The sequence below is a fragment of the Stegostoma tigrinum genome, chromosome 17, assembly GCF_030684315.1.
Source record: "Stegostoma tigrinum isolate sSteTig4 chromosome 17, sSteTig4.hap1, whole genome shotgun sequence".
Classification (NCBI taxonomy): domain Eukaryota; kingdom Metazoa; phylum Chordata; class Chondrichthyes; order Orectolobiformes; family Stegostomatidae; genus Stegostoma; species Stegostoma tigrinum.
The window spans coordinates 63,773,074-63,799,516 of NC_081370.1; the positions used below are offsets into that span (position 1 = coordinate 63,773,074).

Genomic DNA, 26,443 nt, shown 5'->3' on the forward strand with positions numbered 1-26,443 from the left:
CGATATGTACCATGCCTGCTGGTTGCTCACCCTCCCCCCACTTAAGGACCTTGAAGACACAATCCGAGGCATCATGGACCCTGGCACCCGGGAGGCAACACACCATCCTTTAATCTCGTTCACGTCCACACAACCGCCTGTCTGTGCCTTTTACTATCGTATCCCCCACTACAATTGCTCTCCTGTTATGCCCCCCTTCCCTTCTTTGCCACAGGGTCAGGCTCAGTGCCAGAGACCTGTCACTATGGCCTTCCCCTGGTAGGTCCTTCCCCCCAAACAGTATCCAAAACGGTATACTTATTATTGAGGAGAACAGCCACAGGGGATCCCTGCACTGCCTGCCTATTCCCTTTCCCCTTCCTGACAGTCACCCAATTACCTTTTTCCTGTACCTTGGGTGTGACCACCTCCCTGTAACTCCTCTCTATCACCCCCTCAGCCTCCCGAATGATCCGGAGTTCATCCAGCTCCAGCTCCAGTTCCCTAGTGCAGTTTTTGAGGAGCTGGAGTTGGATGCACTTCTCGCAGGTGAAGTCAGAGGGGACACCAGCAGTGACCCTTACCTCCCACATCCTGCAAGTGGAGCATGCAACTGCCCTAGCTTCCATTCCTTCTACTCTCGATTTCCAGAAGAATAAAATCAGATAAATGATAGTGGGTGTATGGGGCACTGTGGAGAGGAAGTCAATGATCTGGGGAGATGGTGAATGACCATGGGGTGGCCATGAGATGATGGCTATTTAGTGATTACCATGGGGTGAGAATGAAAATGATGCACATGGGGTCAGTGAATAACCGTGGATGGGGGTAAAATTACACACTGGAAGCTAGTAAATTTCAGCAGATGGTAATTTTCAGCAGGGAATATTTGGAATTCCAAACAAGGAGAATTTCCCCAAGGGAGTGGAATGCTGAAAATTTCCAGGGAAGGGAAGGTGAACCTCTGCAGCAGGGGGTGAATTTCTGCAGAGATGGTGAATTCCAACCGGAGTGAATTAGAAAAATTCATTTCCCATTTCACAACTGAGCCATGATCAGTGCCAATCATACACATTTTCAAGTATTTTCATTTAAAATGACTGAGGCTTTTAAATCATATCATTTGACACCACATTAAAAGCTCCACAAGTCTTTAGAATCTCCATGCCATTGCTGTCTAGGATCAGTATTTTCAACCTTGTTCTGTCATGCGCTCACTATAATATCTGCCCCTGCAAAAGTACGATCCGAAGAGTTAACAACACAATGTGCCATCACCGATGCAATGTTGTTGACAGCTTGAATATTGCAAAACTATCTCCTGCTCCTCCAGCAGCGACTGCACCCATTAGTTGTTGAACAGCACTGCAGATTAATGGAGTCTGAGCATTTTGATTAATGTAGCTCCCGTCCTTGGGATCAACTGCAAACATTGACAAATTCCACCAGCCGTGTCTTGTTGAAGTCAGAGACCATGTGCAAATACTGACACACCATGTGGATCTTGTGCAAATATAAACATCCTGAAAAATTTTGACATCTGCAGGGATCTCCTGTGAATACTGTCATATACCCTGGGACCAATGCAAATACTTACACAATTGGAGGAATTCCTGTAGATATTCAGTGAAAAAAGCAAGCCTGGGATATCCAGGAATTTAAGATTAATCTCCAAGACACAGCTAGCCTGAGCCTTGGTTGAGTGCGATTTTCAGCAGATGTTTTGGAGGCATAGCCCGGCGAGTTTTCTTGCTGTGTCTTACCAAGCCCAACTCGTTAACTGCCTGCCCTGCACCTATGGTGTCTTTCATATCCAGGTTCTGTCCCATCTTACCACACATCATTCCCAGAACAATTCACCACTCACTGATAATCCCAGAATTTACCGATATCCCCTGTACTTATGTCATGTTTAAATCCTCATTGTGTACCCAAACAACTTTGGTCAGTCTGGAGCTGCCCTGCATGGTTCCTGATGCCTATGGTTCTAGATATGGCAGACAGGGGGACATTGATGACCTGCTTTATAGCAGGGACCTTGAACTTCTGCAGGACAAGGTGATGCAGAGGTGGGACTTCCTTTTCCCCAGGACCAGGAGAGGAGGCTATGATGCTAGACCATTCAGTCTGGTCCGAGGTTATTATCCAGGTCTCAGTGTCTGGAAGAATGCCCAGTCCTGTAGGACGATGGTCGATGACCTTCTCCACTGTGTCAAGGTTAAGTGCCACCATTTTCTCTCCAATATCTCACCATCACTCACTCCCTGCTCCTGTATTCACCTCCTCCCGAGGTTCATGCTCAAACTCTCTCATTATCGCCTGCAACCTCCTTCCTCATTCACCCTCACCCACCCAGTCCCTGTTACCACTAACCCTGCGTGCTCTTTGCGCTGTCCACTTACTTTCTCAGGACATCTCCCTACCTGTACCAACTGTAACAACTGTGCCACCCAATTTAATCTCCCATAATACCCAGCTCTTTTTCATTCCAGGAGCCTACAGTATGGCAGAAACAGGGGGTAGGATGGCTGGTGTGCTACCTGGTCCCTCCCTCGCCCACTTCTGTGGAGAGGATCCTGACTCTGATCACCCCTGAGCAGGACCAGGACTGGTATCGGAAGCTGCTCTTGACTGTGCCAGGACCTCCTGATCAATGGCTCTTCATCTTTACTCGACTGAGACCTGATGACAAGCTTCGCAGCTGTGTGTCTGTGCTAAATGGCACAACAAGACATCAGTGTATGAGCATGGCATCTGTGTCTGAGAAGCCATTGCTCAAAAGGCCCAGGCAGGGATGCTGTGAGCATCCAGGTAGGCTCAGAGTAAGTGAGTGCTGTGACAGGAAGTAGAGAGCCCAGGTGGAGACACAGCCTGGCCCAGTCCAGCTGCTGGGGGTGTGCGCCTGAGCACACTGTGTTCTTGCTATAGAAGTACAATGTGTGCAGTCTGATAAGTGGATTGGAGGTGTGGCATGAGGGTTATTAGATAGGCACATGTTGAATGTCATGGATTTGGAGGTATGTGTCCAGTGCCCATGGACCGTGTTCTGAGCTGATTTTGCTCGAGGTACAGAATGGAGGACGTTCGGAGATAACAGTGAGCTCAGTACGTGTTCAGAATTCCATGTTGAGTTTTACCATTGCTGCATTTGGTAAGATAGAAAGTTGAATACTAATGAGAAAAAATGGCCAATAACAAGGTGTTCCACAAGAAATAATCCCCTTAATTAGCAACTTGCTGTTGTTTAGTGAGGATCTCATCACGCAGCTTGTGAAGTGGACAAAAGATAGAATGAGATGCTCCTAATGTCTGGAACAGCCTCACCAGAATTCCCGTCTGATTCTGTCATAAATCCTACCACCACCTACTTGCTCCGACTCAGAGAAGATTCAATCGGGTGTGAGCAACCCAATGGCAAGCGCTCCAGGTATTGAAAATAATTGTTGAAGTTGTCTACTTTTCTTGAACATTTTCATTTATTCATTTTTAATTTCCTTGGTCTCAAGGAAAGAAATGGATGTTCCAGTAGATGCGAGGAGTAGTTTAATAAGGTAATAAAGAGTTTGTTCACTGTCTCATTGACAGTGAGATGTCAGGGCACTACAATAGTCAGTGACCAATGCCAATAGAATGGGATTTGGGTGGTGGAACATCATATGGCCAAGAAAGGCTGGCAACACTGGGCTAACCCTGAAAATGTTTATTCTCCAGCATCAGCTGCAAATAATGATCCAGTCAAAAGAACATAAGAAACTGGAGTAGGATTGGGCCATTCAACCCCTAAAGGGGGTGCTGTAATGTTCTATGTTCTATGTTCATTCAAAGTCTCCTAACCAATACACAAATGCAGAAGCTATAGTGTCCAGTTATAGAATCATACAGTAATACAGTGTGGAGACAAGCCCTTCAGCCCAAACTGGTTTATGCTGAGGTTTTGGAGTAGATCTGTAGCTCTGTTGTGGGTGTTGAGGTTGGTTGGCTCGCCGAGCTGGCTTGTTGTTCCGCAGATGTTTCATTACCGCGCTGGGTAACATCCTCAGCGCAGCCTCTGATGAAGCGTTTGTGTGTTTTCCCGCCTGGTTTTTAAACTCTGGGGTCCGTTGCAGTGGATTGCCTCACTTCTGGCTTTCCTTTGTAGTGGAATGTATATGGGGTCGAGTTCAATTATTAATAGCATGCTTTGTGGAGTACCATGCTTCCAGGAATTCTCGTGCCTGTCTCTGCATAGCCTGTCCCAGGATCTTGGTGTTGTCCCAGTCGAAGTCGCAGTTCTCCTTGTCCATGTGGATCGAGATGAGTGAGTATTGGTCGTGTCTTTTTGTAGCCAGTTGGCGTTCATGTTTTCTTGCTGTTAGTTTCCTTCCTGTTTGTCCGATGTAGTGTTTCTCACAGTCTCTGCAGGGGATCTTGCGGATGATATTGATCCTGTCCATGGCAGGGAGTGGGTCTTCAGTTCGGGAGGGCACTTGTCGTAGGGTTGATGTGGGCTTGTGTGCCACTCTGATGTCCAGCGGTTGTAGGAATCTTGTGACGAGTTCCGACGTGTTCCTGATGTAGGGTTAGTGTGATGAGTGTGTCGGGGCGTGTAGAATCTTTCTGATGCTGTTCCTGTAGGTATCTCCTGACCCAGTTCTTTGGATATCCATTATCCTTGAACACTTGGAAGAGGTATTCCTCTTCTTCCTGGCGTGTTGCTGTAGTGTGTTGTTGCCCTTTTAAATCATGTTCGCAGGCAGCTTCGTTTGTGTGCGCTGGAATGGTTACTGTTTGTAGTTCAGTACCTGGTCTGTGTGTGGGGCTTTTGGGTGTACTTTCATTTGCAGTTCCCCATTTGTCCTGCGCTCAATCATGACGCCCAGGAATGGGAGCTGTTTGTTCTTCTTCTCCTCTCTGGTGAATTTTGTTCCTTTGAGGGTGTTGTTTATAAGTTGTGTGTCTCTCCTCTAATTTGATCTGTTTATTAATGACAAAGGTATCATCTACGGAGCGTATCCATAGTTTAGGTTGGATATGCGGAAGGGCCATCCTTTCCAGTCTTTGCATCACTGCCCCTGCTATGAGTGTGGAGACTGGCTGGCGTTCTCACTGGTGTCCTGTTGATTTGTTTGTATGTTTGGCCGTTGAAGGTGAAGCGGGTGGCCAGGTGTAGGTCCAATAGTTTAAGCATGTTGTCTGTGGAGATGGTTTCACTGGGGTCTTGCTCTTGTTCCAGTAGTGCTGTCATTGTTTCCCTTGCTAGTGATATGCCTATTGATGTGACTAGGGCAGTGACAGCAAACGATATCATGGTCCCCTTGTCCTCTATCTTTATGTCTTTGATGGAGTTGAGGAATTCTTGAGCTGAGTGGATGGAGTGGGGTGATTTGTTGACTCTGTGTCTGAGCCTCCTTTGTAGCTCTCTGGCTAATCTGTGTGATGGCGTGCCTGGTAGGGAGACTATGGGCCTGAGAGGGACTTCCAGCCTGTGCATGTTCGGGAGGCCGTAGAATCGGGGTGTGTTGATTCCTTTGGATTTCAGTTTTAAGAAGTCTGTTTTGTTGATCTAGCCTGTTTGTTTAAGTCCTTCTGGCATGTAGAGGAGTTTGAAGCCTAGTTGCAGTGTCAGGTCAGTCTGTACTGACCGGTATGTGTTCATAGATCATAGAACCCCTACAGTGTGAAAACAGGTCCTTCAGCACAACAAGTCCACACTGACCCTCGGGGCATCCCATCCAGGCCCATCTTCCTATAACCCACCTAATCTAAACATCCCTGAACACTACAGACAATTTCCCATGGCCAATCCACCTAGCCTGCAATTCATTGGATGGTGGGAGGAAACCAGAGCACGCGGAGGAAACTCACACAGACACGGGGAGAACGTGCAAACTCCACACACACAGTCGCCCAAGGCTGGAATCGAACCTGGGTCCCTGGTGCTGTGAAGTAGCATTGCTAACCACTGAGCCACCGTGCCACCCCTCATGTTCTTGTCAGCGAGCAGTGCTTGTGCCTTGGAGATGTAGGTTTAGGCTGACCATGGTGCCCACTTAGCTCGTACCAAATGCCTACATTTGGTCCATATCCCTCTAAATCTTCCCAGCCATGCACCTGTCCAATTGCTAGTTAAATGTTGCTATTGTACCTGCCTCAACCACTTTTTCCGGTCCATTCCATACACACATCACTCCCTGTGTGAAGAAGTTGCCCCTCAGGTCCTTCCTCTCACCTTAAATCTATGCCCTCTAGTTTTCAATTCCACATTCCTGGGAAAAAGACTGGATGCATGTATCGTACCTATGCCCCTCATCATTTTATACGCCTCAGTAAGGTCACCTCTCATTTTCCTACGTTCAAAGGAATAAAGTCTTATCCTGGCCAACCTCTCCCTATAACTCAGGCCTATTAGTCCTGGCAACATCCTTGTAAATCTTCTTTGCACACTTTCCAGTTTAACTGTGTCTTCCCTATAACAGGGTGACCAAAACTGTACACAATACTCCGAGTGTGGCGTCACCAATGACTTATACAACTATAACATAACATTAGTTGTATTTTAATAGATACCACTCTCACCTATGAGTCAAAACATTCAGGATATATGTCATTCCAGAACCTACAGGATATAATCCAGATTAATTCAACCAAGAATGAGGGAGTGTTGCTATCATGCAGCTTCTGCTCGGTGACACCCAGTTTGGGTTCTGCCTGGGTAACTCGACTCCTGGTCTCATTACAGCCTTGGTTCAAATATGGGCAAAAGAAATTCCACTTTAGTTTTCTTAAGCCTCTCTGAGTGATCTCTTACTTTGAAACTCTGTGCACTATTTTTCCTCACAAGGAAAAACTGTCAAATCCCTTCAGAAACATTTGTTTCCAGATGAACACAGCTCATTTCTCTGTTCCACTGGATAGGCAGAATCTTTCCACCTTTCCTCACTAACACTGTGCACAGTGAAGACTTTACTACTTTTATTTGCCAACCCTCTTGCAATTATGAGTAACTTTCCATTAGTCTTTTAATCACGTGCAGTTCCCACATGCTAATATTTTGTGATTCATACACCAGGGCACCAATATCCTTCTGCACCACAATCTTCTGCAGACTCTTTCTATTTCAATAAAATACCGTTTTTCTGTTCTTTCCATTAAAAACCATCAAGCTCACATCTTCTCACATTATAGTTCACCAGCCATTATTTGTCCACTCACTGAAGCTGTTTCTATCCCTTTTCAGACTCTTTGTATTGTCCTCACATCTTTTTTCTTAGCTCTCTTTATATAGACAGAAAGTTTGGGCACAACATAGTCCGTTCCTCCACCTAAATCTTTAATACACGCTGTAAACAGTTGAGGCTCCAGCATGGATTCCTGTAGCATTCCACTAGTTACAGTTTGCCAATCTAAAAATGTTTATGGAATTTTTTTTATACTTATCGGGAAATCTAGTTGGACAGCACTGACTATTTCTCATAAAATTAAATTCTGAAGAAGAATCACTGAACTCGAAACGTTAACCCTATTTCTCTCTCCACAAATGCTGCCAGACCTGCTAAGTTTCTCCAGCACTGCCTATTTATTTCTGTTTATAAAACCCGACTTCTTTGATATTTCTTCATAATTCTTTCTACTTCCAAAACACCGGCATGCAAGGATTTCCAAAATGTTATCCTAAAAGGCCATAAAGGATACAAATAAAATTACTTGAGGAAATAAAAGTATCAAAATGTCCTCGGATGATTTGATAGCTTTTGTTAAGATTGGCCTGTTTCTGCAGGATTAAATTTGAGCATTTATTGGTATCCCTTTGTGAAAGGGAGGCTCTGTGGGAAGGATACTTCATCTTTGGGGAGCTTTGGAAGTTAAGAATGGCATCAAATGGAAAGAAAATGTTTATTGTACGTTAAAAATTATGTGTATAGCAAAAGTTTAGGAATATTTTAGAAGGAAGCAAGGAATGCAAAAAAAAAATCACAATCAAGCCAACGGGTCTGAGGGAAAGAAAAATAAGGCATGTGAAAAAGGAGAAAAAATATGCAAACAGAAACAACAATTTCTTACACACATGTATAATTTTAATGTAAGAAAATGTTCCCAAGGCATGGCACAGCTTTCTAAGATGGAAAATTGCATTGAGCAATACAAAGAGATCCTAGTTGGATGCCAAATTGATTGGATAAAAGGATAGGTCTTAAGGAATGTTTCAACAGCTGAAACCAAAGCGGAGAGGTAGGGGGAGGGAAGCCAGAAGGAAGAAGGCAGGAGTAAGAGGCTGAGAAAAATGAGGCAGAGCAGGTTGAATGGGCCTAATTCTGCTCCAATACCTTACAGAAGCAATTACAGAGATAAGAAATAGAGGCCCTGGAAAGATTCAAAAACAAAGATGAGAATTTTAAAATCGCAAGCTGCAGCCAATGTAGGCCATCACAGGGGAACAGAACGCCGTGGGGAGTAAGGTGCTGGCAGCAGACACTGGTAAAATGAGGAAGGCAGTGAAGAGATCAGCAGAGGATTTCAAGAACTCAGTTATCAGTAGTTCAGTTCCTTTTGACTGTTTGAGTCTTTCTGCAGATATTCTGTTTCCTCTGAAGCTATGATTAAAGACTCTAGTATCGAACTGAAAACAATGGGTGCTGATTCACAACGGAAGCAGGCTACGCATCAAATGTTGCAGAAATATTCATTTTTAGCCATTCATGGAATGAATTGACAAGGCCTGTATTTATTGGTCTTGAGCTGAGTGACCTGTTTAGACCATTTCAGAGGACAGTTAAGAGTGAACACCCATTGAAGCCCAGGATCAGGAGCCCAGCATAAAGGACTGACTTCACAGGAAAGCCAGATGTTCATTGGTTGGTGATAGTTACTAATTTGAGCATCAATTATAGGTTTCTACAGATTGTGGATAAATAGGGGAAATAGGTACAGGTTACAAACTAAAAGACCAACACGAAAGATTTAAACACCAAATTAAGAACGAAGTAAACAAAATAGAGATGCTGGGCCAGGCGATGTATCGCATCTGCAGTAAGTGGGAGCTGGTGGATCCCATTGTGGATCATAGTGACCACATCTGCAGCAAGTGTTGGTTGTGTGAAGAACTCCAGCTTAGAGCTGATGAGCTAGAGTCGGACCTTTGAATACTGTGACACATCAGGGAGGGGACAGTTACCTGGTTGCTGTGTTTTTGGGGGGCTGTCACATCTTAGATTAACTACCTTGAATTTGCTCAGTGGTCAGAAAATGAACGGTATGACTACAAGCGAGGCAGCTAGAGGGATCCAGGAGTTGCTGCCGAAGAAGTGTTAGCCCTTGAGTTTGTTTAACAGGTTTGAGATTCTTCCTCCCTGTATGGATGGCAGCAGGGGCTGTAGGGAGGATGAGCAACCTGACCACAGCACTGTGGGACAGGGAGTCATTCAAGAGGGAAGAGAAAAGAGAAATGGAGTTTTAATCATGGATAGTATAGTCAGGAGAATAGACACCGTTCTCCGTGGCCAGGATTGAGAGTCCCAAAGGCTGTGCTGCTGTGGCTATCACATAGACCTGGCTGCAAGGGGATCTGGGCTGGAAACTAAATATTCAAGGATTTCTGTCCTATTGAAAGGACAGACAATGGGCAGAAGGGGTGGAGTTGCCTTATTAGTAGGAAATGAAATTAAATCAAAAGCAAGATGTGATATCGAGTCAGAAGGGATAGAATCTGTATGGGCAGAGTTGAGGAACCACAAAGGGGAAAAAAAAGACCCTGATTGGAGTTATGTTTAGGTGTCCTAGCAGTGGTCAGGATATGGGACAGAAGATAAATCAGGAGATAAAAAAGGTATGTAAGAAAGGCACTATCATAGTAATCATGGGAGATTTCAATATGCAGGTGGAATGGGAAAATCAGGTTGATAGCAGATCCCAGGAAAAGGAATTTGTGCAATGTCTCCGTGTTTTGGAGCAGCTTGTGGTAGAGCCCACAAGGGATTAGGCAATTCTGGATTTTGTGGTGTGTAATGAGACAGACTTGATTCGGGAGCTTCAGGTGAAGGAACCCCTCAGGGACAGTGGCCCTTATATGATAGAATCCACCGTGCAGTTTGAGAGGGAGAAGCTGGAATCAGATGGAGTGGTATTACAATTGAGAAAAAGTAATTACAAAGACACAAAGGAGGAGCTGGCCAGAGTTGATTCGAAGGGTAGTCTAGCAGGGAAGGTGGTGGAGCAGCAAAAGCGGGAGTTTCTGGGATTAGTTTCTGCTTTGCGGAACACCTACACTCACTTCGCAACAAACAATTGCACCTCCCAGTCACAAACCACTGCGCACTGCGCCCCCCCCCCCCCCCCCCCAACCCACTCCTCAGGCAACATGTCCATCCTGGGCCTCCTGCAGTGTCACAATGACGCCTGCCGAACGATGCAGGAATGGCATCTCATATTTCGCTTGGGAACCCTGCAGCCAAAAGGTATCAATGTACACTTCACAAGCTTCAGAATCTCCCCTCCCCGGTCACATCCCAAAACCAGCCCAGCTAGTCCCCGCCTCCCTATCTATTCCTCCCACCTCAAGCCCCACCCCCATCTCCTACCCACTAACCTCATCCCACCCCCTTGACCTGTCTGTCCTTCTTGGACTGACCTATCCCCTCCCGACTTCCCCACCTACAAGCACCTTTACTGGCTCCAACCCCACCTCTTTGACCTGTCTGTCTCCTCTCATTCCATCTTCTCCTTTATCCATCTTCTATCTGCCTCCTCCGCCTCCCTATTTATTTCAGAATCCCCTTCCCCTCCCCCATTTCTGAAGAAGGGTCCCAACCCGAAACATCAGCTTTCCTGCTCCTTTGATGCTGCTTGGCCCGCTGTGTTAAACCAGCATCACACCTTGTTATCTCAGATTCTGGGAGTAATTCTGGAAGCACAGCAAAAAATTATCGAAGCAAGAAGAAGCATGCTGAGGGGATGATGAGGCAACCATGGCTGGTAAGGGAAGTTAGGGACAACATAAAAGCAAAAGAGAAAGCATATCGTGTGGTGAAGATTAGTGCAAGTTAGCAGATTGGGAAGCTTTTAAAAACCAGCAGTGGGTAACAAAGAAAACAATAACGAGGAAGGAAGTGAAATGAGAGTTAGCTAGCTAGCAATATAAAAGAAGATTGAAAGAGTTTTACTGAAGCTACCTATCAGGTAAGAGAGAGACAAGTGGACTTGGAGCACTGGAAAGTGAAGCTGGAGAAGTAGTGATGGGAAACAAAGAAATAGCAGAGGAACTGAATAGGCACTTTGCATCAGTTTTCACAATGGAAGACACTAGCTCCATACTGGGATTCAAGAGAGTCAAGGGATCAGAAGTGGGTGTGGTACCCATCACGAAGGAGGAGGTGCTAGGGAAGCAGAAAGGCCTGAAGATGGATAAATCACCCGTGCCAGATGGACTACAGCCCAGAGTTCTGAAGGGGATGGCTGAGGAGTTTGCAGAGGTATTGGTGGTGATCTTTCAAGAATCACTAGAGACAGGGAGGTCCCAGTGGGCTGGAAAATGGCTTTTGAAAAAAAAACTGTTTATGAAGTGAAGGAGGCAGAGACAAGAAATTATAGGCCAGTTAGCCTGGACCTCTGTCAAATGTAATAGTTTCGAGTCCATAATTAAGGATGAGATTGTGGAATATTTCTGGAAGCGTTTGGTAAAATTGGCCCACATCAGCACAGCTTCAGCAAGGGGACGTTATGCCTGATGAATCTGTTAGAATTCTTTGAGTTGGTAATGAGCAGGTTAGACAAAGGAGAGCCAGTGAACATGATCTATTTGGATTTCCAAAAGGCCTTTGACAAGGTGATGCACAGGAGGCTGCTAAATAAGGTCAGAGCGTGTGGTGTTTGGGGCAAGGTACTGGTATGGATAGAGGATTGGCTGTCCAGCAGAAAGCAGAGAGTAGGGATAAAGATGTCTTTTTCAGGATGGCAGTCGGTGGCTAGTGGAGTTCCACAGAATCCAGGTTGGGATCACAATTATTCATGTTGGACATTAACAATCTGAATGAAGGATCTGAGGGAATCCTTGTTAAGTTTGCAGACGATACAAAGATAGGTGGGGGGGTACAGGCAAGGTGGAGGAAGCGTGCAGGCTGCAGGAGGACTTGGACAGGCTGGGAGAGTGGACAAAGAAGTGGCAGATGAAATACAACGTGGGAAAGTGTGAGGTCATGCACTTTGGTAAGAAGGATACAGATGTTTCCTCTACATTGGGGAAACCAAACGGAGGCTTGGGGACCACTTTGCAGAACACCTCCGCTCGGTTCACAATAAACAACTGCACCTCCCAGTCGCAAACCATTTCCACTCCCCCTCCCATTCTTTAGATGACATGTCCATCATGGGCCTCCTGCAGTGCCACAATGATGCCACCCGAAGGCTGCAGGAACAGCAACTCATATTCCGCCTGGGAACCCTGCGGCCCAATGGTACCAATGTGGACTTCACCAGCTTCAAAATCTCCCCTTCCCCCACCGCATCCCAAAACAAGCCCAGTTTGTCCCCTCCCCCCACTGCACCACACAACCAGCCCAGCTCTTCCCCTCCACCCACTGCATCCCAAAACCAGTCCAACCTGTCTCTGCCTCCCTAACCTGTTCTTCCCCTCACCCATCCCTTCCTCCCACCCCAAGCCGCACCTCCATCTCCTACCTACTAACCTCATCCCACCTCCTTGACCTGTCTGTCTTCCCTGGACTGACCTATCCCCTCCCCACCTCCCCACCTATACTCTCCTCTCCACCTATCTTCTTTTCTCTCCATCTTCGGTCCACCTCCCCCTCTCTCCCTATTTATTCCAGAACCCTCAACCCATCCCCCTCTCTGATGAAGGGTCTAGGCCCAAAACGTCAGCTTTTATGCTCCTGAGATGCTGCTGGGCCTGCTGTGTTCATCCAGCCTCACATTTTATTATCTTGGATTCTCCAGCATCTGCAGTTCCCATTGTCACAGGATACAGATGTTGTCTATTTTCTAAATGGGGAAAGGCTTTGGAAATCTGAAGCACAAAGGGACTTTGGGATCCTAGTTCAGGAATCTCTTAAGGTTAACATGCAGATTCAGCTGGTGGTTTGGAAGGCAAATGCAATGTTAGAATTCATTTCAAGAGGGGCTAGAATACTGCTGAGGCTGTACAAGGGACTTGTCAGACTGCATTTAGAATATTGTGAGTCGTTTTGGGCCCTGTATCTAACAAAGGATGTGCTGCCATTGGAGGCGGCCAGAGGACATTTACAGGAATGATCCCAGGGATGAAGGCTTGTCATATGAGGGGTGGTTGAGGACTCTGTATTTGTACTCAATGGAAAGATGAGAGGAAATTTAATTGAAACTTACAGAATACTGAGAGGCCTGGATAAAGTGGGCATTAAAAATGTAGTAAAGGCTAGAACCTAAGGGCACAGGTTCAGAGTGAAAGGACGGTCCTATATAACGGAGATGAAGAACAATTTCTTCAGCTGGAGGGTGGGTGAATCTATGGAACTCATGGATGGCCTCATCAGCCTTTTGAGGCAAAGTCATTGAGTGTATTTAAGATAGAGATGGATAAGTTTTTGATTAATAAGTGAATCAAGGGTTATGGGAGAAAGCAGAATGGAGTTAAAGAATATATCAGCCATGGTTGAATAATGGAGCAGACGTATTGGGCCAAATGGTTTCATTCTGCTCCTATGTCTTATGGTCTCATGCTGTGGGTCTGGAATCACACGTAGGTCAGGTCAAGTAAGGACAATAGACTTCCTGACAATCTACTGCAGTTATATAGTCATCATTAGATTTTTAATTAAAATTTTCATTGTTTCAAGTTTCACTATCTACTGTGGTCAGATTTGAACCCATGTCTCCAGAACATTAGCCTGGAGCAAAAACAGAAGTTGCTGGAAAAGCTCAGCAGGTCAGGCAGCATCTGTGAAGAAAAAAAAACAGAGTTTATGTTTTGGGTGCGGTGACCCTTCCTGAGAACTCAGTTCACCTTAAAGATGTGTCCACTACTCTTGAAATTCCACATCTGAGGGAAATGACAACTACCATCCACTTTATCCATATCTCTCATTATTTTAGTAAGCTTCTATCAAGTCAACCTTCTACACTCCAGTGAAAAAAGTCCCAGCCTAAACAGCTTTTCTTTATAACTCAAACCTTCCACACCCGGCAACATCCTGGTAAATCTCTTCTGAACGCTCTAGCTTATTAATATCCTCCCTATAACTGAATGATCAGAACTGCACACAGTATTCCAGAAGAGGCCCGATAAATATCCTGCACAACCTCAATAAAACATCCCAATTCTGAAACTCAAAGGATTGAGTAATGAAGCCAAGGGTGCAAAACAGTTTTTAACCATTGTTGATAAAATGTGGAGCTGGGGCAGCACAGCAAGTTGGGCAACAGCAGAGACAGTGGGAACTGCAGATCCTGGAGTCTGAGATAACAAGGTGTGGAGCTGGATGAACACAGCAGGCCAAGCAGCATCAGAGGAGCAGGAAAGCTGACCTTTCGGGCCTAGACCCTTCTTCAGAAAATGGGGGAGGGGAAGGGAGCTTTGAAATAGGGAGCGGGGAGAGGAGGCGATGATATAAGGTGGATAGTGGAACAGATAGATGGAGAGAAGACGGACAGATCAAAGAGGTGGGGATGAAGCTAGTAAAGGTGAGTGTAGGTAGGGATTTGGGATGGAGGTTGGTCAGTGAGGAAGGAGGGCGGACAGGTCAAGGAGGCAGTGATGAGGCTAGTAGGCAGGAAGTAGGGGTGGGGGTTGGTCAGTGAGGTGGGAGGAGCAGCTAGGCGGGAGAAAAGACAGACAGGTCAAGGAGGATGGGGATGAGAGGGGCTGGTCTTGGGATGAGGTCAGGTGCGGGGAGATTTTGAAGCTTGTGAAGTCCACGTTGATACCATTGGGTTGTAGGGCTCCCAGGTGGAATATGAGGTGCTGCTCCTCCAGCCCTCAGGTGGCATTATTGTGGCACTGGAAGAGGCCCAGGGTGGACGTGTCATCCAAGGAGTGGGAGGTGGTGTTGAAATGGTTCGTGACTGGTAGGCACAGCTGTTTGTCATGAACTGAGCATCGGTGTTCAAGAAAGCAGCCTCCGAGCCTTCACTTGGTCTCCCCGATGTAGAGGAGGCCACATCAGGAACAGTGGATACAGTTTACCACTTGAGCAGATATGCAGGTGAACATCTGTTTAATGTGGAAGGTTTACTTGGGGCCTGGGATGCGGGTGAGGGGTGGGCTGTAGGGGCAGGTATAGCACCTCCTGCAGTTTCAGGGAAAGGTACTGGGGTGGTGGGGCTGGAGGGAAGTGTGGAGCAGACAAAGGAGTCATGGAGAGCGTGGTCCATCTGGAAGGCAGATAAGAGTGGGGAGGGAAATATATCCTTGGTAGTGGGGTCAGATTGCAGGTAGTGGAAGTGGTGGAGGATGATGCGTTGAATCCGGAAGTTGGTGTGGTAGTACATGAAGAAGTTAGACAGCATTTAAGGAGCAGGAAAGTCTACTCTTTTTTATTGTGCCAAAATGCAATATCCTGCATTTATCCAGATTGAACTCCAACTGCTGCTTTCAGCCCATGGACCTGTTTGATGAAGATCCCTTTGTACTCTTAGAAAATGTTCTTCACTACCTACAATACCACCAATTTTAATGTCATCTGCAAACTTACTAACCAAGCCTTCTCTTTTCTCACCAGAAACATTTAGATAAGTGACAAACGAAGGAGGACCCAGAACCAGGGAGGTAGGGGATGGAGTGGGGCTTCAGGCGGGGGAGGGGATAGGTGAGAGGAAGAACAGGTTAGGGAGTTGGGGGGGCGAGCCGGGCTGGGTTTGGGATGCAGTGGGGGGGAGGGGAGATTCTGAAGCTTGTGAAGTCCACATTGATACCATTGGGCTGCATATTTCCCAAGTGGAATATGAGATGCTGTTCCTGCAGGAAGGGCATGTCGTCTAAGGAATGGGAGAGGGAGTTAAAATGGTTCGCGACTCAGAGGTGCAGTTGTTTATTGCGAACCAAGCAGAGGTGTTCTGCAAAGCAGTTCCCAAGCCTCCACCTGGTTTCCCCAATGTAGAGGAAGCCACACCGGGTACAGCGGATGCAGTATATCACATTGGCAGATGTGCAGGTGAACATCTGTTTGATGTGGAAAGTCATCTTGGGGCCTCGGATGGGGGGGGGAGGTGGTGTGGGGGCAAGTGTAGCACTTCCTGCGGTTGCAGGGGAAGGTGCCGTGTGTGGTGGGGCTGGAGGGGAGTGTGGAGTGGACAAGGGGGTCACGGAGAGAATGGTCCCTTCGGAAAACAGACAAAGGGGGTGGCCATGGGCACCCGCATGGGCCCAAGTTATGCCTGCCGCTTTGTAGGTTACGTGGAACAATCCCTCTTCCGCACCTACACAGGCCCCCAAACCCCACCTCTTCCTCCGTTACATTGATGACTGTATCGGCGCCGCCTCATACTCCCACGAGGAGTTCGAACAGTTCATCCACTTCACCAACACCTTACACCCCAACCTCAAGTTCACTTGGACTATCCCTAACACCTCCCTCACCTACCTGGATCTCTCTGTCTCTATCTTGGGCAACCACCTAGAAACCAATATCTATTTCAAGCCCACCAACTCCCACAGCTACCTAGAATATAACTCATCCTACAGCTACCTGGAATACACCTCCTCCCACCCTGCAAAAAGGCCGTCCCCTATTTCCAATTCCTTCGCCTCCACCACATTTGTTCCCAGGATGAGGCATTCCACTCCCATACATCTCAGATGTCCTTTTTTTTAAGAACCGCAACAACCCCCCGCAGTGGTCGAGAACGCCCTCGACCATGTCTCCCGCACTTCCCACAATTCATCCCTCACACCCCTCCTCGCAACAACCACCAAAAGAGAATCTCCCTCGTCCTCACGTACCATCCCACCAACCTCCGGATCCACGCATCATCCTCCGACACTTCCGCCATCTGCAATCCGACCCCACCACTAAAGACATTTTTCCATCCCCACCCTCGTCTGCCTTCCGGAGAGACCACTCTCTCCGTGACTCCCTTGTTCGCTCCACACTCCCCTCCAGCCCCACCACACCCGGCACTTTCCCCTGCAACTGCAGGAAGCGCTACACCTGCCCCCACACCTCCTCCCTCACCCCCATCCCTGGCCCCAAGAAGACTTTCCAATCAAGCAGATGTTCACCTGCACATCTGCCAATGTGGTATTCTGCATCCACGGTTCCTGATGTGGAGGTTAGGGAGGCGGGGACAAACCGGGCTGGTTTTGGGATGCAGTGGGGGGAGGGGAGAATTGGAAGCTTGTGAAGTCCACATTGATACCATTGGGCTTCAGGGTTCCCGAGCGGAATATGAGTTGCTGTTCCTGCAATCTTCGGGTAGCATCGTTGTGGCACTGCAGGAGGCCCAGGATGGACATGTCATCTAAGGAATGGGAGGGGTGTTAAAATAGTTCGAAACTGGGAGGTGCAGTTGTTTATTGTGAATCAAGCATGGATGTTCTGCAAAGTGGTCCCCAAGCCACCGCTTGGTTTCCCCAATGTGGAAACTGCTGTCCTTACATGGTATGGCCCTACATTTGACTTTAGACCCACTGCAAAGTGTGTGACTCTTAACTACCCTCTGGAAAATTAGGGATGGGCAACAACTGCTGGCCTAGCCAGTGAATAAATGAATGAATAAAAAAAAATTAAATTGTTCTTAATACCATCCTAAACTAAAAAAGCCATGCCACTTTTCTGTCATTCCTAAATATTCTCTACCCATCAAGTTTCAGCCCTGTTATCATTACATCTTGCAGCTGTTTCATGATCTTCATTAAATTCTTCATTCCAGATTTTTACTGAATTCTAATTCCACCATCTGCTGTAATGGGATTTGAACCAGGGACACCTTGAACACTAACTGAGTCTCTGGCTGAACAATCCAGCAATAATACCACTCCACTGTTGCTTCCCCCAACAAAGAAAAATGACCGAAGTTCATTCAGCAAAACAAGTTATGAAGTAGTAACCATTCCACCTTGCAGCTGTGTCTCTGTAATGGTCAGCAGGTTGTACATATTTACTATGTTTGAACTCCCAGTTCATTCATTTTTTATTTGGACCCAGAGTGTTTTGTTTTATTCTTTTAAACTTTTTGTAAATTCTGCTCTTAATCCAGCTGGAACTGTGTAAAATGGAAGGAAAGTCTGCTTACCTGAAATGGAGTCTGGCTGTTGTAGTTCTTGACTTCTTTTTTGGCTCCACGGAACAGCAGGACCCGGGCACAGCTTTCCTGTAGAAACCAGGCAGGTTACTAACCATCTCTGACTGTGTAAACTCTATGTTTCTCATTGCTATCCTTTGTTTCTTCCCCACAGTTCTTGGCATTCTCAGTTCTGGCATTCTTTAACATAAATCCGGACATTTGTGATCTTAGATTAGTGTCAGTTGTTGCCTAAAACACTTCTAAAAGAATGTGACAATTACTCCCTAACAGTCCTCAATTCTAGTTTATAATCTGTCCATTTCTGCCTCTTGCAGACGATATGATCTGGGGATTGTATTTGTTGTGATGTACAAGACATACCTCAGGTAAGGTTGGTTTAAAATGCCGACCCTTGCCTAGCCATGATTTCCTCAAGTTTTTGCAAAAGTTTTCATGGACAGATTTATTGATGACCATGTATAAAAGTAGTTTGGAGGAGCTGACTGGTGAGAATAGAATCAGACCCACATTTTCTTATCCTCAGGTGGTATTCAGGCTTTGGACTGCAGCTGAAGCACGGAGCATGGTTTTATTTGAAGCTTTAATTCCCTCGATTAAAGAATCTGTTTCTGAGAGAAACATTTTCTCTTTCTCTTTCAAAGGTTGGTTTGTACCTTTAATAACTTGGCTTTTTGTTTGTTTTGTTCACAGTTTAAATCAAGCCACAACTTATTAACTGTAATTGCCAGCCTCCTCACCCAACGACCAAAGAAAGCTCCTTCATCGGCACTGTGCAAAAACTGTCGAGTTTCCCTGAATTTGAAACATTGTGGACACTCGGGCTTTTTAAGAGGTCAATGAAAGAACACCATAACTTCGGTTTATAAAGCATTTCTCATTCAATGACATTATCAAGTCTCGTGTCTTGTGATAAGTATTTATTTGCCTGAGATGACCTGCCTTGGTTTTTGACCATCAGTTTGCAGTTTATATTTTAGATATAGTTTGGAATATACAATGGCCAGTCTGCTCAAGAGAAAGCGTTCCCAGATCAGCTCTCCTGTGTCTGAGGAAATCTCCTGTTGTGAATCCTGTATGTCTTTTTGAAGAATAACTGGAGGATTTCTTGATACAATGTTTGCTGAGCCAACTGATTCCACCATCATCCTCTTGACAACTACCAATGTTTGGTGACTCCTGCCAAAATGTCAGGGTGACAGCCATCTGAACTACACCAGTCTTATCCTTTCAGCTTCAAGCACTAAACCTTTTCTTTTCTTTCTAAGAGTGAATGTTAGCAAAGAGAAATCCACATGTTCACCTTGATAGAAAGGTTCATAGCTTAAAGCCTGAGGAAACTGAACATCGGATACGTACATTAAGAATTCTCAAGAAGCTACAACTTTCTACCGACTTAAACCTCACTGTTTCAGACCAACACACAATCCATCTAACATCATACCCCAACTCCTAGCTCCCAAGTATTACCTACTGATTCAGGGCTGATTACTCGTTGATCCACACTCCATAGCTCCACAGAGGAGTCATACATCTGTCTAACTCTGAACTTTGTCCTTGCTGATTGAAGTTCTTCGACAGGAGAAATAGGCAACAGTTTCTCAAAGTATCTGAACTATGTTTCAGAATGCATCTGGGACTGAACTTGTAACAAATGGTCATCCTGAAACCAAACTGAAAAACATGACATGTTCCAAACAGATTCACAACTTGGAAAGAAAATTGTAAAGATTCCAGGAATCAGTTATATATTTCAGATCATTACACTTTCAAACTAAACTTAACAAAATCATAGAATTTGTATGGTGTGGAAGCAGGTCATTTGGCCCATAGAGTCCATATTGACTCTTCAAATAGCATTCCACCCACACACCTTATCCGTATAACCTTGCATTTCCCATGGCTCACCCACCTAGCCTGCATATCTCTGGGCACTATGCACAATTTAGCATGGCCAAACCACCCAGCATGCACAGCCTTGGGCTGTGGAAGGAAGCCAGAGCACCCAGAGGAAACTCACACAGACATAGGGAGAATGTACAAACTCCATACACGCACAGTGGTCACAGGGTGGAATTGAACCCAGGGCCCTGGTGCTGTGAGGCAGCAATGTTAACCACTGAGCCACTGTGTCACATTAACTAACCTTCCCTGTAAGGTTAGGAATTTATATTCAGAGCAATATTGTTGATGCCTTGTTTACATCGCAGAGAGAGGAACATTTTGAAATGCATGGACATGATCATCCAGTAACTTCCAGACAGGGGCCATGGGGAGAGTGCAGGGAAGTGGAGGTGAAATGCCCATCAGCCATGATTTAAATGGCGGAGTGGACTTGCTGGGCCGAATGGCCTTACTTCCACTCCTATTTCTTATGGTCTTATAAAGGGTCACTCTCCCATTATTGTTATTTGCACTGAGCATGTGTAGTGGAAACTTTGGCATTATGGCCTCATGGTTTTCCAAAGGAGGAATGCTATGTCCATTTGAAGATATTGTAACCATATAATTGTCTATCTATCCCAAAGCACAGCATCATGTGAAGAGCCTGTTGATCAAGTGCAGTGAGAGGTTTGAAACTGAATTGTTCTCTATTAGACAACGAGTAAAGAGGCAGCGCTGGTCCAATTCATTCTCTTACCTCCATCAAATCATCTTCTTGGTTCCCTCAAAGTATTTTACTGAATCTCCAGGTATCAACTGTTTATAAATAAGCTTTCAGAGTTTAGACTGTATAAAACCACGCCTACAAAGCTGGAGTAAAATTGAAGTCCCTTTTCCCTTTGCACCTCTTTTTCTCTCTCCCACTCTTAGCTCATTCAATGCCAAGGCTTCACTCAAGTTGCACTGTTAAGCATTGTTTGGATTTCATGTTGCTGTTTTCAACGTGCTCTGTCCATGATTAGGGTTGTGATTCCCATTTTAATGTTGGGTTCAGACTATTTCTTCCTGGTTGCTTGTGAGAGTGCTACATCAAACAGCTTGTCAGCATGTTGGCATCATTGCCCCTTACGGCCAAAGAATATCTTTCATTAGGACATTTTCTGCTACAGTTGGTACATTAAACTTTGTCTCTGAAACAGTCCTCTGCAAGCAGGAAGCCTGCATCCTCTGCCTCTCCTAACTTCACTGAAGCTGGTTTAGACTGTGAGTTGTGTTTCTTCTGCACACGGGCAAAGTGATGTTGCTTTCATTATCTCGCCACTTGTTGATGTGAAGAATATTGCAGAGTGTCTGTCTGCAGCAGGCAGGGCACAAGAACTATTTTCAAGTGCCTTCCCGCAGACTTGTTCTGCCTTTTGGAACACGAGCCAAAGTGCCAGCCTCTGGTTGTAATGAACATGCTCCGGCAAAGACATCAAAGGAAACTACTCACCTCACCGTGAAATTGAATGTTCGAAGGAGGCTCCCACTTTCCAATGACTCCCAACTTCATGGTGAAGGTCCTCCTAGCCCAGAGTGGCGGTCTCTCAGCCTGACATAGCCTCAGCATGGTCTCCTGGTCTTGAGGTGATACCAGTGTGAACTCCCACCTCATGATTCTCAAGGTGAAGCCCGGTGTGGTCTGGAGCCTAGGCTTAGTGAGGACTGGAGGCGAGGTACCAGTGTGGTTGAGATTAGAAGGCCATTGTTCTGGACTTTTATTTCTCTAATGCTGAACATTTTATTTCTCTGTTGTCTAAGATCCTGTAACTAAAGAAGCTGTACCTTAATACTTTTGGACCTAAGTTGGGCTGTAACTGATGATGTATAAACTTTTAACTGTACTCATTTCAGTATGCAACAATGAAGCTAATTCATTCATTTATTAAAAATGAAATGAAAAGGCTTTTGATAAGGTTCCCCATGGCAGGCTGATGGAGAAAGTGAAGTTACATGGGGTCCGCGGTGTGCCAGCTAGATGGATTAAAAAGAAAACTGGCTAGGCAACAGGAGAAAGAGAGTAGTAGTAGAAGGGAGTTTCTCCAATTGGAGACGTGTAACCAGTGGTATTTCACAGGGATCGGTGCTGGGACCACTGTTGTTTGTGATATATGTAAATGATTTGGAGGAAGGTATAGATGGTCTGATCAGCAAGTTTGCTGATGACACTAAGATTGGTGGAGTAGCAGACAGTGAAGGGGACTGTCAGAGATTACAGCAGAATATAGATAGACTGGAGAGTTGGGCAGATAAATGGTAGATGGAGTTCAATCTGGGCAAATGCGAGGTGTTGCATTTTGGAAGATCTAATTCAAGAGCAAACTATACAGTAAATGGAAAAGCCCTGGGGAAAATTGATGTACAGAGAGATCTGGGAGTTCAGGTCCGTTGTTCCCTGAAAGTGGCAACACCCCCGGTCAATAGGGTGGTCAAGAAGGCATATGGTATGCTTTCCTTCATTGGACAGGGTATTGAGTACAAGAGTTGGCAGAACATGTTGCAGTTGTATAGGACTTTGGTTCGGCCACATTTGGAGTACTGTGAACAGTTCTGGTCGCCACATTACCAAAAGGATGTGGATGCTTTGGAGAGGGTGCAGAGAAGGTTCACCAGGATGTTGCCTGGTATGGAGGGTGCTAGCTATGAAGAGAGGTTGAATAGATTAGGATTATTTTCATTAGAAAGATGGAGATTGAGGGGGGACCTGATTGAGGTCTACAAAATCATGAGGGGATAGACAGGGTGGATAGCAAGAAGCTTTTTCCCAGAGTGGGGGACTCAATTACTAGGGATCATGAGTTCAAAGTGAGAGGAGGAAAGTTTAAGGGAGATATGTGTGGAAAGTTCTTTACAGAGAGGGTGGTGGGTCCTGGAATGTGTTGCCAGCTGAGGTTAGCAGACACGTTAGCGTCTTTTAAGATATATTTGGACAGGTACATGGATGGGTAGGGAGCAAAGGGATACAGACCCTTAGAAAATAGATGACAGGTTTAGATGGAGGATCAGAATCAGCGCAGGCTTGGAGGGCTGAAGGGCCTGTTCCTGTGCTATAATTTTCTTTGTTGTTGGTTCTTTAAAATAGGTGAATTAGCAGTCGATATTGACAGCGTGTCTGAGTTAGCCTCTGTGACAGTATCAACAAGCTGTCGGTAACACAAATGAAATCAAGCAGAGATTGCAAGGTGTTCCAGCTTGAAGTGCTGGCAATGTGCGTAGGTCTGGAGGCAGTGTCAGGGAGAACATGGAGAGACTCTGTCAGTCTGGGGTGAAGGGCAGAATCGGGGAAGGAGGCTCTTAGCTTAATGGTGAACCAAGCAAGACGGAGAAGAACAAAGTAAATGGAGAAACCTGCAGAAAGCTGCAACACAAAAGGACTTGAGGATATTTGTACATAAAACACAGAAAGCTAGCACACAGGGGCAACAGGTAATCAGGAATGGCTAATCATGGCAAAGTCTAAGACCAGAGACATAGTTACAAATTAAAGGGGCACCAATTTAAGACTGAGATGATGAGGAATTTCTTCTCTCAGAGGGCTGTGAGTCTTTGGAGCTCCTTGTCACTGAGAGCTGTGGGGGCAGAGTCCTTGTGGGTATTTAAGACTGAAATAGATTCTCATGAGCAGGGGAATGAAGGATTATGGGGAAAGGTCAGGAAAGTGGACATGAGGAATGTCAGATCAGCCGTGATCTTATTGAATGACAGACCTAGCCTGATGGGCTGAATGGCCTGCTCCTGTTCTAATTTCTTATGGTATAAGAAAGACAGAGGATCCAGGATGAGAGTGTACAGAACGAGCAGTTCCCAGTTGGAGAGTTTCACTACTCAGCGAGGAAACTTTGTCTGTTTGAAGAGGCATTCCTGTCTTGTCCTGTTTGAAGAGGCTAGCACGAGGGGTCATAGTTTTAAGCTGGTTGGTGGAAAGTATAGAGGGGATGTCAGAGGCAGGTTCTTTACGCAGAGAGTTGTGAGAGCATGGAATGCGTTGCCAGCAGCAGTTGTGGAAGCAAGGTCATTGGGGTCATTTAAGAGACTGCTGGACATGTATATGGTCACAGAAATTTGAGGGTGCATACATGAGGATCAATGGTCGGCACAACATTGTGGGCTGAAGGGCCTGTTCTGTGCTGTACTGTTCTATGTTCTATGTTCTATGTCTGGTCAACATTGGAGGGTCTGAGGGGTTAAGGCAGCTCGTGCTGCAGTGTGAGCTGCTGAGGAATTCCCTGTATGTGTGAAGAGGCTCATTGAAGGTTACCACTGGAACATTTGGCTACTCTCCAAAACAAGGTGTCAATGTTAATGTGAAGGAACTTTTTAAGAAATGCCTACTCCCTGAGAATGTACAAGAATATCTCACGAGGAGAAGTGAGCGCCAGGATTCAAATTTGCCAAAAATCACCTGAGTGTTTCTGCTCAGTGGAATCGCTGTGGGTGATTGTAACTCACAGACCGTGTGGCACTCCAGTCTGAAACACCATGGCCATCAAGGGGTCACTCCAAGGGGCATCTGAGTGTCATTTGATGCTCAACTAAGAAAGCCCAGGCACTCTTAACAGGAATGGTCCTCTCCTGTGAAGTGGTCTCTCTGTCTGGAGGGTACATTGTGACTGAGGAAATCTCACCATCACAACATTGCTCCTGTTGGAGGTTGTCCAGGTCTTCGCCAGCTTTTGATGAAATCTCTGAAAATGTGTAGGTGCTTTTCCTGATGCCCAACACCAGTCTATCCACACAGCCCCCAGCTGACCACCTCCACTGCACCATCTTCCAGCACATCGAGGTTATAGATTACAAGAATGTGCTATCAGTCCGAGAGTTTGGGCATGGCCACAACATATCCCAGAATGGTTACAGCGCAGAAAAAGGCCATTTGGCCCATCATCTAGCTCTGGCTCTAACACCTCGTGAAAATCTCCTGTGGCCTGTTTGTGTCAGTGACTAAGAAGAGTCTCTGACAGTGCCCCTGAGGCTCAGAAAGGAATCAGGATGTTAGTGAGGGAGGTTGGCTTTGATAAGATGGATGAGGCCAACATGGTCGAATCATACTGTACAGAAGATGCCATACTGCCCATTGTACCCCTACTGCCAAAGCTATACTAAATCAACACTAGTCCGACTTTTCTGCATCAGGCCTATAGCCTTAAACATTATGACATTTCAAGTACTCGTCTAAAATGCTGTGCAGATAGTGTATTCCAGACCCCCAACACCCTGTGAGTGAACAGATTCTTTGTTCAAATTTCCTATAAATGTCCTGCCTTTCTCTTTAAAATTAAGTTCCATTGTTATTGACCCTGAAGGGGTACAGCTGCTTTTTATCCACCCTGTCCATGCCCCTCAGAATCTCATACAGTTCTACCCAGGTCTCTTCTGCTCCAAAGAAAACATGGTGAGTTTATTCAGCCGATTCATCACTGAAATGTTCCATTTCAGGCAACATCCTGGTGAATCTCCTCTTGCACTCGCCAGTGCAATCACATCCTTTCTGTTGTGGTCCAGTTCATGAATAAATAATAATAACCTCCTTTATGACAGATTCCAGCCCCAATATCCATGATGGAAATTGGATTAATGGGCCTACAATTTGCTGCTTCCTGTCTCCCTGCATCCCATTTTGAATAAAGTTGTTACATTTGTTATTTTCCAATCCACTTAGACCCTTCCAAACTCTAAGGAATTTTTCAGGAGTAACAAAGCCATCTATTATTGGTTCCACCACCTATTTTGTTTTTAAACTGTTTTTCCATTCTCTCACAATATAGAACCTGATTGATCACAGTTTCCCTTAAATAATCTATTGGCCTGAATCAGGGATATAAAAAAACTACTGTGATGATAAAACAGAGCCAATTATAAATGTCAATCAAGCCTGGGATTTGAACACAGCTCTTGAATGAATGTCGGGTTCTCCATCACCAAAGTTACTCAAAACTGAGGAAATGATATTTGTCGTTTCGTTTATTTGGTGTCACAATGTCGCTGTGGCTCTGTGGGAGGTATATTCAGGCATAGTTCAAATCTCATTCCTATGAAGTCAGCACTAAAATTAGGTTCCCTTCCCAGTCAGTCCTGTGGAGCTTTTGATGAAGTTGAGAACTAAGATATACGGAGGTCTCCCATATGAGAAATTAAATCATGACCTCCTGTGACCTCTGAGGTTGACATAAATGATCATTTCCATAAAGGTAGCAGCTGGAAAGGGCCAAACAGCCTCCATCTGCATCACAACATTGTGATTCTGTGGTGAGTGGAGGATCTATCTCCGGCGCACTGTCTAATCTTTGTCCATCAGTCAACATCACAATCGGATTATCTCATCATTATCACATTGTTA

At 45.6% G+C, this 26,443-nt stretch overlaps 1 protein-coding gene across 1 annotated transcript in view; it reads right to left on the reverse strand.

The window, feature by feature from the left end:
* Positions 1-26,443, reverse strand: part of shank2b (SH3 and multiple ankyrin repeat domains 2b) — a 1,006,494-nt gene that overhangs the window by 689,178 nt on the left and 290,873 nt on the right. The window contains exon 10 of the mRNA XM_059652213.1: positions 18,175-18,252. Coding sequence (XP_059508196.1) covers positions 18,175-18,252 — 78 coding nt within the window. The remainder of the gene's footprint in view (positions 1-18,174; positions 18,253-26,443) is intronic.